The sequence below is a fragment of the Phalacrocorax carbo genome, chromosome 1, assembly GCF_963921805.1.
Source record: "Phalacrocorax carbo chromosome 1, bPhaCar2.1, whole genome shotgun sequence".
Classification (NCBI taxonomy): domain Eukaryota; kingdom Metazoa; phylum Chordata; class Aves; order Suliformes; family Phalacrocoracidae; genus Phalacrocorax; species Phalacrocorax carbo.
In genome coordinates this window covers 30,605,570-30,621,700 of record NC_087513.1, presented here as the reverse complement: position 1 = coordinate 30,621,700, position 16,131 = coordinate 30,605,570, and the positions used below count along the sequence as shown (strand labels likewise).

At 37.7% G+C, this 16,131-nt stretch overlaps 1 protein-coding gene across 4 annotated transcripts in view; it reads right to left on the bottom strand.

The window, feature by feature from the left end:
• Window positions 1-16,131, bottom strand: part of DOCK4 (dedicator of cytokinesis 4) — a 254,956-nt gene that overhangs the window by 54,095 nt on the left and 184,730 nt on the right. For all 4 annotated transcript variants that reach the window (XM_064447407.1, XM_064447417.1, XM_064447423.1 and 1 more), the window contains exons 26-27: window positions 12,738-12,836; window positions 4,788-4,882 (exon numbers count right to left, since the gene is read on the bottom strand). In XM_064447407.1, the coding sequence (XP_064303477.1) occupies window positions 4,788-4,882; window positions 12,738-12,836 (194 nt within the window). The remainder of the gene's footprint in view (window positions 1-4,787; window positions 4,883-12,737; window positions 12,837-16,131) is intronic.

The following is a 16,131-nucleotide window of genomic DNA, read 5'->3' as shown; positions in this document are numbered from 1 at the left end:
TATACAGAATGCTAACCCAAGGTCTGGTCAGGCCGTTTTTGACAGTGTCTTTTCCATCAAATTTGCCCAGAAAACCTCTCTGCAATAACCTGTTTGAAAAATCCAAAGCAGCCCCCAGAAGTTCAGCAACTAGTTTGCTGCCTGGACCATGCTCTGGCAACCTGGCTTTTGCCTGGGCAGCCAACGGTACAAAATGAAAGCTTTCTTTTCCATTCGCATATGGGACAAATCTATAACATTAGCTTCTCATTTCATCCTTTGCTATTTCAGAGTGAAATCTTTCCAAGCACAGAGGTGTTTGAACAAAAAAAGAGTTTCTTTCATATTTCATAAATAAATGAAATTAACAATCACATATATGTGTATATATCTGTTGTTATATGTATATAAACTTATTCATACATGCATACCTATGTATATATATGCATTTTGTGACAGACTGTATGTCAGGTTCAGTTGTCAGAAACATTTTCTATTACATAAAAGCAAGAATGCTGTTAGCAACACTGTGTATTACATAAAAGCAAGAATTTTTGTTCATTGTAGGAGTCTTAGACTCCCACACCATGGGAGCTAACAGGATTCTTCAAAGCAGTATAATGATGAAACTAATGCTAGTTCGATGCCTTCCCTTACTCTGCACTCTGAGTTACTTTTTTTTTTTTTTAAATAATCTTTCAGTCATTACTGACTTAGATAACCAAAGGATTCTCTGTTTGCGGTCCCTTTGCCCAACTGTCAGTATATTGGAATTTTAGTGTAAGGAACACACTACAGTAAACATTACAGATCAATTATTTTACTGTAAATAAGAATATTCACACATCCATTTTGTATGCTTATAAGATTCAAATTGTGAAGTGGATGATCTAGCATCTCTACCATTCAACGAAATGCTGAAAGGCTATACATAGTTAATCATACAGAGATCTTTAAAATTAAAGCTTCTTGCGTACCGAGAGCAGTGGAAAATTATTCATTGTTCAATAATACATAGGCATACTAATTATAAATATCAAACCTTTGCTTAGCAAGTAATGGAAACTCACTTTGTTCTCCAAAAGCCTCCTCGACTGTTAATGAAACATGACATTGCTGTCGTTCAGCTGAGTCTGTTAAATGCTCTCAAAAGATGCCAGTCAATTAAAGCATTAGGTAAGTGATTCTCTTCCTAACCTTGGGGTAACTTAAGCAAGTGACCATCACACAGTGATTTCCATTTGAAAGAGACATTATGAAGGTGTTATCCAGAAGCTTTAATTTTAGACTGGCATATTTTATTATAGAATTTTGGATTCCTCTCTGGCACTAGGCAACTGATTCGGACATCTTCCTATATTATGTGGTGTTCATTTGCAGTTACAAATAGAAGCTTTGCTTAGAGGGCCAGCAAGCTAGCTTACTGCCTAGGTGATGTAGAAAGTAAGTCTATCCCTATAATGAAAGAAATTAAAACTATATTTTCCGTAGTATATATAAAAACATATTTTGCCACTCAGTAGTAACATCCATGTTAGAAATATTAGATAACCATAAGTAATTATTTTGCTTTGCTGAATGTATGCTGATTAGGTCACTACAGATATTACATGGTTATGCAGTTTTAAACAGAGTTAATTTCTGTCTCATTGCTCAACTGCTAGAAGCTCATAAACATTAAGGATTTTTTTGCATGTTCTTCTCCTTCCATCACAGAACACAATTCAAAAAAGATCTATTTCTCTGCTTTAGTGCCCATACTGCCTTTTAAAACGTTACTTTATTTCTCACTTGGTAGTCACTTGGTAGCTTTAAAATGCTAGCCATTAATACTTTTTCATGTTGAGCATTCAGACATTCAGAATTATAGATCATGCATGCATCATCATGAGGTATCTTAATTTCTGGATAGTTACAGATTTGTCTTTTTGAGCTCATAGTATCTTCTAGGTTGGTTGGTTGTTTTTTTTTTAATCCCAGACAGCATCCATGTATCAGATGCCACACAATTACTGAAAACACTGCAACAAGGAAGAAAAAAATCTAGAAACCAGGGGCAGCAATATTTTTACATATAAAAATTATATATTAAAAGAATTATGGCGTTTTAAGACCTAAAAATCTTTCACATAATTTAAGTTCTGCATATATAAATAAGAGAAAAAAATGTTGGTTCCCCCCCCCCCCCCCAGGAAAAGCTTATTACCTGATTATATCCTTGCTAGGACTCATTTCTTCCCTAGGCTCAGGCAGGCTAAATCTCTCTTCCTGTAAATATCAGACAGTTTGAATTTCTGTATCACTCTAGGGACAGGGGAGAGAAAAGACAGTGCTGCTGGTGATGTGACCGCAGCGATGGGTGTAGCTCCCAAGACACACACTGCCTTCAGATTAGCTACCGTTTCTCAGGCTGAAGCCCAGAGAGCTGAGAAGGCGGCCATTTGACACAGGAAACATGACGGTTATTTTATTCCTGGGAAGCAGGAGTTAGGAAAGATCTGGACTGTTAATGGATTATTTGATTATGCTCTTAAAAAGATGGGCTAGACCTTCTAGTTCTTCCTTTTAGACATGAACAGAGGAATGAGGAGTTCAAGAAGTTTTGCCTTCAATCCTCAAGAGTCTCAGATCATGGGAAGTGCTCCAGCTCATCAAGTGAAGCTCAGGGACAACGGCTCACAGCTGCTTCTGCCTGTGGCACTAGTAATGCCCTAATTTTTCATCCTGCCTCTAGGCTCTTCCGTTTTTACTGAAAGAGTTTGGGTTGGGACAGTTCTAGCAAAGCTACTATTTTGTGGCCCTCTGCTTTTGAACACCCTGGGGAAGCTGGAGGAAGGCAGCCACTGCAACGGCAGTGGGGGGACACAGGTGAAAGCGGGGAGCTCCCATTCAGAAACAGCTCTGGAAAAACTAGTGCTCTGCAGCTGAAGAGAGAACAGAAGTGGATTTTCCTTTCTGCTGCCTCAAAAAGAAACGGATGCTAAGCCCTAGATATATAACACAGGAGCGATGAGTCTTCAGTTTACAACACACTTTTAAGTACACCCGGCCAGCCCCTTGTTTCAGAGCAAACCAGCGTTTCGTCCACAGAGGAACAAATGCCTAGCAAAGCAATTACTGAATGCCAAACTGGCAAAGATGTGTTTACATCCCACTTGCTGGCAGTAATACTTATCAATTGTGTGTTATTGGGTTCAGTTAGCCAATCTGACTGGCTTCTTATGGCCAGTTCCCACCAGCAGTTGCTGTCAACTTCTGCCTATTTTTTTTTTTTGCCTCACAGAACTTGTCAGAGTCACCTCCTAGATAGTCAGAAACAACATGACAAGGATTAATAAAAGATGCGTGATGCTAACTAAAGTACTGCTGCAAGTAAATATTCCTTTTGCAGAATTTAGTATCATCATCTTTAGCACATCTGAACACCACCAGCCTGAGAAACATGTGCCAAGGTCGTTCCTAAATCTTAGTTTGTACCTGTCAGCTGTTGCAAAGCCATCTGCCAAGCCAGCTGTTTCTGGAATATATAAAAATTTCTTAGGATATCTATTTAGTATAAAAGTTCCTATGTTTTTTCCCTCTTTCCTGTGTTTCTTAATTTATTTCTTAAGCATTATTACCAGATGCAGGCTGGTATCAGCCATATCTTCTTTAGTATCATACACAGAAACAAATTATCATGTCCATTCTGGGATTATTCTTTTTTTTCTGGAATTCAAACCTGGCAAGAGCAGCAACACTAAGTGAACTAATAAAAGTGAACAAAAAATGTTATTTTTTTCAAGTCATTACAAAGTTTGAACAAATACTATGATGCTTGCATAGCCACACACATGTAACAGATAGATATTCTGAATAAAATTTTTGCCAAATTTAATTATAACAATATTGTTACTAGTAGTCTGTACAGCACCAGGAATTTAAATTTTCCTTGGAGCCAGCAGGCACAATGCAGACTAAAAACCAATTTCCATCAGAGATTGCAATGCATACCACAAAAGTTTAAGTCAGAATTTAGGACTGAATTCCTAGGTCTGCCCAGCACAACCCCCCTCTTCTGCCAACACTGGTGCTTCTAGAATTGTGTTGACTGTTCAGCTGGATTATCTAATCTAAAGCTAAGCCTACAAAAAAGCATAGCTGGTGATATAGGTGAAATAAAATTCAATAGTTTCAGACCCATTGTAATGACTTCTCAGAAACACTGGGAACGTGTTTCTCTAAATTAAGACCTGGGCAGAGAGGGAATAGCTCAAAGGCAGGTTACATCTCAAAGTATCTCTAGGCAATGCTTAGAGCCCTATGTTACGGTTACCTGTGCTGTACCTCATTTCCTGATCTGCGATTTTTAATTTGTGGTTTTTCTGACAAGCACTAAATTAACAAACCTGCAAAAACATCATTAATGATATTACAGCAGATAATTTCTTCTTGAGAGCAAACAGATCTTTACCAACTCAGCATTTCAACAAACAGATCTGAAATGAAGCTCTGTTGAGACTTGTCATTTGCTACTTGGAAAACAAAGCTGTTGATGCTTAGCATCTTCATTCTGTAAAAGTGTTTGAGTTTCCAGTTATATGTGCTTACTGAAATTCAGAATAGAAAGAGGTACAGATTATGTGATGAAGTTGTCATGTAAAATAAGTCCAGAGATTTTTCAATCTTATGTTCAAAAGTGAAAAACTACAGTCAACGTTATAAAAGATATTTTGAATTTTTATTCTGTACATCATATAACTTTATTTATTTATACCGTGATCTTTGCACACTACCCATATTTTTTATTAACATTAAAAATGCCTTACTTGTTTGCAACCAAACGCATCACTGTCCAGTCTTTTGGAAACATCTCTGGTCGTATGAGTATCCGAAATACAGTGAAAATCTGCAGCAGGAAATCCTGTGGAAGGAAAAGAAGCAGTCATATGTCTTTGCTGCTTTAAAAAGAGCAGTGAGCTTCAAAAATAGTCTAATCAGAGACAAAAAATCATTATAGAAAGCGCAGAATTGCATTTATTTTCAACACAGGTATGCCTCTGAATATTTTTTCATTGTATTGATTCCCCAAGAAAGCTTCAAATAGTGATTTAATTCATTTTTCTTCAAAGAAGGAAACTAATTTAATGTGCCATTTGATTGACAGCAATGCATAAGAGAAGTGTCAAAGATGCATTTGGTTTCCACCCATACACTTCCACAAATGTGATCCTGAGAACAATTTGCAAATCAAAAAAGCACTTTACAAACACTACAGAGTTCTGAATATCTCCTTAATCATGCCAGGTTTTCATCACTTTCAAGACTTATTCTAAAAGTGGCATTATTTGCTGGGAAAGAGAGAGAGCGTAAGGGCAATTTTATCATTGGGTTTGCAAAGACCCATGAATTCAATAGTGACACCCAGGCCCCTGAACTGTTATCGCAGCTGTCTGTCTGTATGCAGGTCACTTAACCATTCTGCCTCATGTGCTGAACTCATAAAAGCAGTGAACGCCTGTGAGCTACTTTGAATGTAGAAAGCACTGATTAAGAGCTTTTAGCATTATCATCTCCTATGTCATTTAACTCACTAATAAATAACTAAATTAAACTACTCCTCTCAGCACAAGCTTTTTCAGATTTTCTTTTCACAAATAAAACTACCAACCAGGGTAATATTTCTAAAGGTCCATCTTGATTGTGTATAGCGCTGCCAGTATTTTTTTAGTAAGCAAAATGGAGCTTTTGATATCATGAACAGCATGAGGCAAGTGATATAACACACCTAACAGAATCAGTGTGGTACCTGACCTTGAAATGTTTTGTATTGATTCTGCCCACACCACTTCTAAAGAGTTAACCTGAAACACAGATGAGTTGAAGACACAACCAAAGGATACCAAGTAATTTTGAACACCAAAATATATTCTCTAGTGCATTTACCAAAGTGTAGATGATGGGCATTGCACAACAGATGTCTTTCATTAGAGAATCACTGTAAAGGGGGATGAATGCAGGCACTGGGAAAGGCAGCTGAGATCCCTGCACCCACCCACTAGAGATTACATAAAAGAGACAACCTGTTTTCAGAGCAAGATGCCAAAAATTTAGCTGTATTAAAAAGTACAAATGATACTCATTGCAGATAACATAGTGTTTCAAAGCAGGTGACCAGCTTTACAGATAAACAAGTAGCTCGGCAAGCAACATATTTATTCCAGACTGCTGTCCTATAGCTTTGCACCTTGTAGTTAAATTTCAACACTTCTGCCTGCTCCTCTTTTTTGTTTAGGGGTTACCTCCCTTCCCTGTGCTGTAATCCCTGCAGATCTGTGCCATATCCCAACAATATGGCAATGCCTCAAATGCTGCTGTATGTCACCTCACAATTATGTCCCAAATTCTCCAATACCCCATTTTTATCGTGACTGTTGTCCAGACACAATATGTGTTGCTGGTGTTAGGGAGCTACCTGACTGGTCGCTGAACTGAAGAGAACACATGGCCTCCTGCTGGGAAACCAAGCAATAGTTTAAGGACTTTGTCCAGGTTTTGGCTTGGATAGAGTTAATTTTCTTCCTAGTAGCTGGTATAGTGCTGTGTTTTGGATTTAGGATGAGAATAATGTTGGTAACACAGTGATGTTTTAGTTGTTGCTAAGTAGGGCTTACACTAGTCAAGGACTTTTCATCTTCCCATGCTCTGCTGGGTGCACAAGAAGCCAGGAGGGGAGGGGGCACAGCCAGGACAGCTGATCCAAACTGGTCAAAGCGATATTCCACACCATATCATGTCACGCTCAGTATATCAACTGGGGGGAGTTGGCCAGAGGGCAGCAATCACTGCCTGGGGACTGGCTGGGCATCGGTCAGTGGGTGGTGAGCAGCTGCATCTCTTGTTTTTCCAGGGTTTTATTTCTTTCTTGTTGTTTTCCTTTTCATGGATAATGACGATGATTATTATTATTATTACTATTATACTCTTATCTCAACCCATGAGTTTTCTTGCTCTTGCTCTTCAGACTCTCTGCCCCACCCCACCATGGCAGGGAGGGTGAGCAAGTGGCTGGGTGGTGCTTGGTTGCTGACTGGGGCTAAACCACGCAGACTTAAAAGCCAAGAGCTACATGAGGTGTAAACCTAGTGCCTTTGAGACCCATGGGCCACTGCCAAAGCCTGCTGAAACTAGAATCATAGAATCATTAAGGTTGGAAAAGATCTTTAAGATCATCAAGCCCAATCATTAATGTAACACTGACAGGTCCACCACTAAACCATGTCCCTAAGCACCACATCTACACATCTTTTAAATACCTCCAGGGATGGTGACTGCACCACCTCTCTGGGCAGCCTGTTCCAATTCATCAGCTTGTTAAAAAGTCATTAAGAACAGAATGACAGACAGAGAGGAAGATCATATATACTTCTTTTCTTTAGGTAACTAGGCTAAAACCAGAATAAATCTTTTATTCCAGGCAAACTTTAAAACAAAGCAAAGGTAGACACTGGCATTAAATTTTAATCCTTAACACCAGGCTAATTATGTCTAATTTTAACAGAAAAAATAGAAAATGGTGTCATCAATTTAGTGATATGTGATATTAGATACAAAATGTGGATTTGAGAAGCCGGAGTAAGACTGAAGATCTCTTTGTTACAGTATGTGTTAAAAACATATAAATAAAATGCAGTATAATTCAAAGCTGAGATATAACTGAAAGAAACAGATGAGTTATAAAAAGCTTTAGAAAAACTAGTCAGCTTTAAGATTTTCAAGATACAACTATTAAGCTTCTATTAAGAGAGTTAATCTGTAGCTAACTTGTATTTTTCATTATTCTGTTTTTGTATATTTGGTATTACATTTCCCTAGGAATCCATTATAAGTGTGAAAATAACCAAAGGGTAAAATGCCAGGTGACTAGTCTGACTTTGCCATTAATGTTCTGGTATCCTTCATGTCTCAGCACTGCTCATCGATACTCAGTGCCAGTGTTTGCTCCCAAGGGACCCACCTCCATGTAGCAATTCCATAAAACGTTTTGATCAGCAGATCAGCATTACAATGCCCAGCATTTTGCACGATGCAATTGCTCATTTCTTTTTCATGGTCCAAACATCACAAGACATTACTATGTGTCCTGGTTTTGGCTAAACCACAACACTATGAAACACCATTCACAGAAGATCAATTTTGTAATTATAATTTGAACTGTTTCCTTTGCACTAAACTATTGTCTTTCATAGTTGTATCCACTCTGCTGAACATAATATAACGATTTAGTAACAGATTTTAACATTTAAAAAACATTTTTGCCGGCAGTATAAGTGAACTAACATTTGGTTGGTTGAGTACCGATATAATTAATGTCTCATATGCCTTCTATCTTAAGAGACAGCAAGGGAGTAATTTTTTTCTTTTACATACTCTAAATACCATCTCTTAATATTCCTACCTAGTGTACATAAGCTCTTGCGCTATCTTGCACCACTTAAATAATATCACAATGTCACAGTTCAGTTTCCTCTAGCAGCAATATTCGCTTGATGAAATTATTGAACCGTGATTAAGTGAGAAGCACGGCCTTCTGAGAGACTGGAAACCATCTATTCATGTAATCAAAACCGCCTTGGAATTTCTTCCACATTTCCCTATATGCATGTAAAATCCTCTGTAAAGCAGGTCAGAATCTTCACTGGATCTCTCAGGGTGCATCTATTATTAGCATTTTAGTTTGGGTCAACAGTCCGCTTTGAAGCTAATTGCTTGATCACCGATTGTTTTGGTTCTCACTGCAGAGTTATCAAGCTGCTTGATATCAAGTCTTTGTAGAGCATCCTAGAGCGCTCTTTGCAGAGTGCCCAGGTGCCCATAAGAGGATGGTTCGACAGTGAGCTCTCTCTGCCTGGACAACTCATCCATCCTGTGGCCAACTCCTTTCCCAGATCTTTCCTTCACTGCTTCCTCAGTCTACATCAGAAGCCACCCAAATATTTGTTTCAGAGCTACCCCTCTGCCCCAGCACTCATCCTGTCAGAAGTCCCGTACATGAATGGATGTCCCTGCATAGCAGGGGAAGGATGGTGGCTAGAACTGAGCTTCTCCATCAGAGACACTCCCCATGCCTATGGACCTCACACAGCCCATGTCCAAGGGGTCATTAGAGTACAGTGGAATAAACTGCACTTGGGGGTAGGGTTCGGCACCCACCTTACCCTGCTCAGGCTCCTTTAGCTGGAAGAGAGGCATCAGAGATCTAGTAAGGTTTACACCCATACCTCTGAAATATTATCTTTTCCTTCATCAGATCTCTCCTGTACGTCTATTCTGCCACGTTATGTAGGGTACACTGCCAATGGATGAAAACTAGGCCTTCTGGCATGTGCTTATCTGTTTGTTTTGTCTTCTTTTATTCTTAGTTTAATATTAAATTAATATTAATTTATCCCCACATATCAACCAAAACCACCTTGCTGTGGTTAAAGCTGCATTGTGCTAACACATACTGTTTTTCTCTTTCACTTTCCCTCTTCCCTCCTCCTATTTATAACTTCAACTTCCACTTTTACCTTTTGTCACAAATTAGATCTGAGCTTTTTTGTGGCAGCAAATATCTGCCTACAAGGGCGCCTCTGTTCTATAAATTGCTATAAAATATATTTACTAGAAGAAGATCATATTTTGTGGTAAGCAAAAGGAGTATATCTTTAAAATAATATTGAAAGATAAAAGGAAGCATTTAAAATTACTGCCTCATTAAATGCAATGTTTCAAAAAGTGAGTGAAGTATAGTCTCTGGTGCTACCACTCAGCCATGAATCCCCTGTCATTCCTTTCTTACTTCCCTTGCATGTTTTCAAATATGAAATGTTTCTTCTATCTTCTGCTTTGTGTGGAAAAAACCTGACTCTCAAAGAACTGACTAAAATAAAAATAGTCATCATGTCAATTACTTAAACTAAATATATTCACAAAATAGAGGAAATATTTCCATAAACAACCACTTGTTTAAAGCATCCCCCAGATGCATGTCATAGAAAAATGTGTACATGCCATTCCTTCAAAGTCTCCATTTTGCTATACTGTGATTAACAAGCTGGAAATAGTCTTTAATAATTTTGGTATAGGCTGTTAAAAAAAAAAGAATAAGAACTGCAAATATGTTTCGACAGAATGAATGACAACATTCCCTTTTTACAGGTGCTTGCATGAGTGAATTTTTGTTGGAGAAGTAGTTTGGTGGGGGTATTTTTTTAAAAGTATCACAAATGCTGAGCAAACATGCAAGTACTTGACATAGTCGCCTTCAGAATTAGTCTGGAAGAAGGAAGAAATACCTTGTGATATCAGTGCCTAATCATTCAGTATAGATGGTTAATTATAAACAGAGGTAGTCAAAGCAAAAAAGCACAGCAGGTAGCAATTCAAAGGCCTGGGTTACACTCAGATAAGTCCCTTGCAAACCCTGTATCAGATTTGTAGCTTGTAACGTGGCTTAGGGAAGAGCCAATCCACTTTGACATCACTGACCAGGGGCAAAGAGAGGATTCAAAAATACAGCAAGCTGATGGTAGTTACCACTGAAGCTTAAATCCCAAAGTACATACTAGTCACAAGATTAACTATGGCTACTAGTCCAGCCTCTAAAAGCATCTCAGACAAAAAAAGAAGTCTTATTGCAGATATTTACACCTTCTGAATCTTCATACTCGTACTGATGTCATTTCCTAAGAAGCGTATCTTAAAGCAGTATAAAATACCAGGGAAGTCCCACATTTGGCAAATAAAGCAGAAGAATAGAGGTAAGTGGCAAGATGGTTTAGATACCCTAAGTCATACACAATCACCTCATGATTAACAGCAGTGTCAGCCTCACACACTAGGTCTCACCCTTCTGTCTTGCTCTCAGTTATACACATTTCAGTGATATTTGATATTTCCAAGTGAGGAAAAAACCCATTATTTAAGATTCAGAAAAGAAGGAATGTTGCATTAATTATGATCAACCTACTGCCACTGAATCACTGGTGGAGCTGATGCTGATTTGATGAGATCTGAATGGAAATAACAAACGCTGGACTTGAGTTCTTAAGACCTCTATTTTGATAGCTTATGGCACTGGCTACAGCTGCTTTCCATATGTCTCTGTATAATAGTAGGGTATGTGCGTGGGGGGAATATAAATGTGTTAAATCAAACACCATTCAAGCATTAATTCTAGAGATTTTTTCATGTTCTAGAAGTAAGAAAGTCTGAATAAACTCAACACTGTATTTCATAAGATACATCAAACAGAAATCAAGCTTGAAACCTCTAGGAAATATAAAAATCTAATCCTAGGAATATAGACCTGCTCAGAACTCAAACAAAAGGGAAACTATTTTCAGTAAAAAATGCCTAGGTTCCACAACATATACTAAAATTTGCTTAGGGATAGCAAAGGAAAAGGTTCTTCACCCAGAGCGTGGTGGAGGCACTGCAACCCGGAGGTAGTCACAGTGCCAAGCCTGATAATATCCAAGAAGCACTTGGACAATGCCTTCAGAGATAAGGTGTAAATTTTGGGGTTGTCCTGTGCAGGGACAGGAGTTGGACTCGATGATCCTTGTGGGTCCCTTCCAACCCAGGCAATTCTATGATTCTAAGAACTACGCGAGGTGAAAACAGATGCTGTAATACTAGTAAAAAAATTGTCCACCCTATATAACTCCTAGGTAGTATCCTTGATTCCCGACAGAGGTAACTTCTCAGCAGCATTTTTTACCTTTCAAGCTCAATATGACCATCTCACAACAAAAAGGCACTCACGAATGGTATGTTGTCTTCAGAGCAGCTCTAAACAGCTACCAGGAATTTAATGAAATCTGAAATTGCACCATGACTAGACTCCCCTTTCCAGGCTAGTACTTAAGTTTGTTAAATGGTAATTTAAGAGTAACATCTGAAAATACACTAACGCACTAGGACATTATTACTTTCCTATCTAGGATCACTGGTTGAATAATGGGCAGAAGCTATCAGTCAAGATTTCTTGTGTGGATCAAATTTGGTACTAAATAAGTTTCCCAGAGTCTAGCAGAGTGGAAATCTTAATATACACATGGCACAGGAAATCTTCCTTTTAAAAACATTTTTTAAAAATCCATCCCCCTCCTTCAAAAAGGAATGAAAAATGCTGTATCACCATGAACTTGGTAACTCCATCAATGAAATTGATAGAAGCTGCCCTGAAAAGAGTTCTGCAGCTACTCTCTTCCATGATCTAACTGGGCAGATACACATTACAAGTCTGACAGGTCCTCCTGCCAATGGACTTGCTGCACAGTTAAGGAAAATGGAGAGTTAGTTGAATATACGATTCTCAAGCTGTGTGTTTGCCATTGCCATATAAAATTTAAAAAATTAATGAATAAATAATACATATAATAAAACAAAAAAACCCAGCTGCCTGGCAGGAAGAATCAAGCAGAACTGTGTAACCTTAGACTGGCACTATCTTTAAAATAGGCTTTGAGACTAAGTTTATGGCTTTAAAGCTATTATATATTCCTCCCCATCCCTATTCTATCTGCTGTCATTGCAGAAGCAACAGAAACTTAGCCCCACCGTAAGAGTGGACCTAAGGACGCTGCGCAAAAGTTAGCTGATATGAAAATCAGATTGCATTTAAAACCTGAAGTGTTTCATCAAAGCACAGGAATATCTTAGGGGGAAATAAATCAAAAAGAGAAAAAAAAAGAGACTTGAAGAAGCGGAAAGACGATTCAGTTACTTACCCTCAGCTCTTCCTTTGTGTTGAAGCTATCAAGAAGCTGTTGATAATGTCTATCAGTCATTTGTCGCAAGAGTGACAACAAACAGGACACAAATTCCCCCTGTTCAGATAAGCCAAGAATAGAAACATAATAGGTTATAATGTCTTCTGTATTTGAGCTTAAACTGTCATATTACAAGCACTTAAAAATAATTAACATTAATGCAAGGGAAATTAATCTACAGTTAGGAAACACTATTTCTTAGACTCCATATTTTGCAAAAACACATTAATTTAGCTATGAACTTCCTTCCCATTTGAAGAATGATTTTTTTCCCCAAATGCAGCTTACTTGCTTAGCAAAACCTATCTGAAATAGTTCCAGAAGGGCTAAACTAAGTTTGATTTGTGATTTGTTTCCTTTGTATCTGTTTTTAAATAGATTATTAGATTGCTAAAATTACAACCTCTCAGTCAACTCAGTTTTGAAACAAACATAAACAAAAATATTTTGCAACAATTCTGTGAAGAATGATGTTGGTTTCCTTTAGGAAACGGATTTAAATTAATGGAGTGAGCTGGGAATTTTTTTCAAAACATTTTTTCATCGCAAAATACATATATGTCAAAAAGAAAACTCATTTATAGGATTGAACAAATTTTGAAAATGTTTTGAACAGACATTTCCTTGGACTTACACAGGAATTTCTCATTTTAAAAAAGTATCTAGAAGTTGAGCTTAATCATAGGGCAAGACCACTCTCTCTCACAGTGCCTATTCCTGGATTCACACTCCACACTCCAGAAAAGGGGTGCTCCAGGCAGCAGCTGAGGGACTTTCTGGACTGCTGTGTCGATTCCTCCCTGCCTCTACTGATGCACATTCACCAGACTGTCCTTCAAATAGTATGGGATTCAGCAGCAGATGAGCAGGAAACAGTACTGGGTATCTCCAGTGAGCGATCAAATGACCAAGACATTATGGGAAGGAACAGGTTCTCCCTCTCTCCCTTTCCCATCTACTTGTTCACTTTTGAACTGGGAAGAAACACTGACTGGTATCAGTCTGGTCCGACTGCAGAATGGATGAGGACAGGAAAAAGTGAAAAGTCTGGATTGCACCCCAGTGCTTAAAAAGAACAATGCTGAAAACTTACAAGCTTGTTAATAAGTGGAAATAGACTTCTGGCCTCTATCTACCAAGAATGGGGAATGAGACTGTGAGAACAGACAGTACTTTAAAATGGTGGTTTTCGTTAGTTTGTCAAGCCAAAATTTGGGAAGATTTTCCCTTGCCTTTCATTAAAACCAGAAAATAAGTTTAAAAAGGAGCGTGTTTTCACAGGAATGGATATTCTGGATTTTACATTGGAAGGCCTAATTCACTTGTGATTATACCTTGTACACTTGGTGGTGTGTGAGATGATGGCTTTCACTGGCAACATGGTGATAAAATAATAATTGTCTTGCCCATCATAAGATTCTACAATGAAATAATGATTCCAAATTAATTATATCCCTGCAAAACCGTTGGTTTTTACAGTGAACACAGCATCCTCAAAACAATACCTTAAGGTTACAAAGTCTCTTAATCTTCATGCTCTGGGCATAACTGTCAAGGTTACAGCTGCTATCTTGTATATATCTGAAAATTTATTTCCAACCCTATCAGGGTCTCTTCAGAAAACAGAAAGACTTTGGTCTTTTGTCATTATTTTTTAGTGTTTTCAATTTTGCTACATCTAGCCTTCATATGATTTTATCATGCCATTTAGTATAATGTAGATTAATCTAAACAGGCATAATTTTTGGAGACTTTAAATCCAGTTATAAAATCTGAGACCACACAGATTTGGCTAATTAGCCAAAATAAGCAGAGTAAATAAATAAATATGGTTGCTATCTTGAGTGACAAAATTTGAGTATGGACTTTTTGAATACTTGCCTTCTTGCTCAAGCATTTCAAGCAGTTCCTTCTAGTCACCTTCCTTCTATGTTCCCACATGTACTTTGTCTTATAGTAGTATATTAAAAATCACAATCTATTATAGAAAGCTGTACTGTTATAGTTGACAGTCAGATTAGCTTTAAAAATGTATCTGCTTTAGCTGACTTCTAAATTTAAGCTTTTAATTCAAATGTAGGTAGCTATACATGCAGCTGGTTTTTAAAATTCAGCTGTATTTGTTGAACTCAGCAGAAAAATGGATGTTGTAAGATTTCTGCCAATGTTAGCCAAGGACTAACTAGTCAGGGTACATGCGAATCATGCACAAAATTAAACTCCACACACATAATGACCTTGATAAAAACCATTTAGGATCCAATTCTAGTGTCATAAGTCAAGCCAAGCAGTATATCCAATTCATTTAGGTAGAATCCTAAAGTAATTTTTTGTGCCTTATTTAAGGAGCACAATTATTAAAATACACAGAGCTCACAATTAAACTGCAATTCATTTAACTTCTGAGGGGCTGAACTTCCAAGATCTGAAATCAATAAAAGTTTGCTTTAATTGGATTGCTTTCTGCTAACTCTTTATATGCAAATGCATTTTTCTTAAGGAAATCAGAAGGTCTAAATCACCGACATCCTAAAGCAGAAGTTTCACTTTTACCATTGCATCAAATTCAATGCTTGTTAGTGCAACATCTGTAACACTGACACCCTGAAGACATGTCATCTTTGTGCTCAGTTGAAAGCATCACATCCATCTTGTAGGTTACCATCTAATAAGATTCTTCACTACCAATTGAAATGGTACCAAGGTACCAAAACTACTTGACATGAAAGAAACAGGGCAGTCATGGCAGCACATAGCCTGATGCTGCCTGATTTTATGCTGCTTCTTTATGCTGCTTTTTTGTGCAAAAAAATAGCAACACATGGGCCTAGAAGATCACACTGAGATGAGTTTGGGACTACTTCCACAAGGAATACTATTTCTGATGCAAAAGTATGACAAAATTTTATCCAGTGTGCGGCTATGATACATCTCACAAACAATATTTTATGATACATAAAACTTGAAATAATGGTAACATACTGGAACAGACTCTACTGCTGTACTCACATTGAGTACTTTATCATACTTGCTCTACAAATAGTTCCAAGAATCTGGCTCCGTGTGTTGCCATAAGCCCATACTGCATGATGTTTCTACATAAATGTATATAATTGCCTTATGCTGTGCTGTGAGTCACTTCCACATTAAGTATTCTTTGAGATGCCTGTGGTGAAAATGACATGGCTTTTTTGATGCAGAAAAAGAAAATTTTGCAACTTCAAAGCACTTTCAGAGTCTAATTTTTTGACGGTGTGAAAGAATTAGGCTGTCATGGTGTTTTATGAAAACTTAGTCTGCAAGCAAGTGGATATCTCAGAAGAAACCAATAAGCTCAGAGCTTTGCTACACT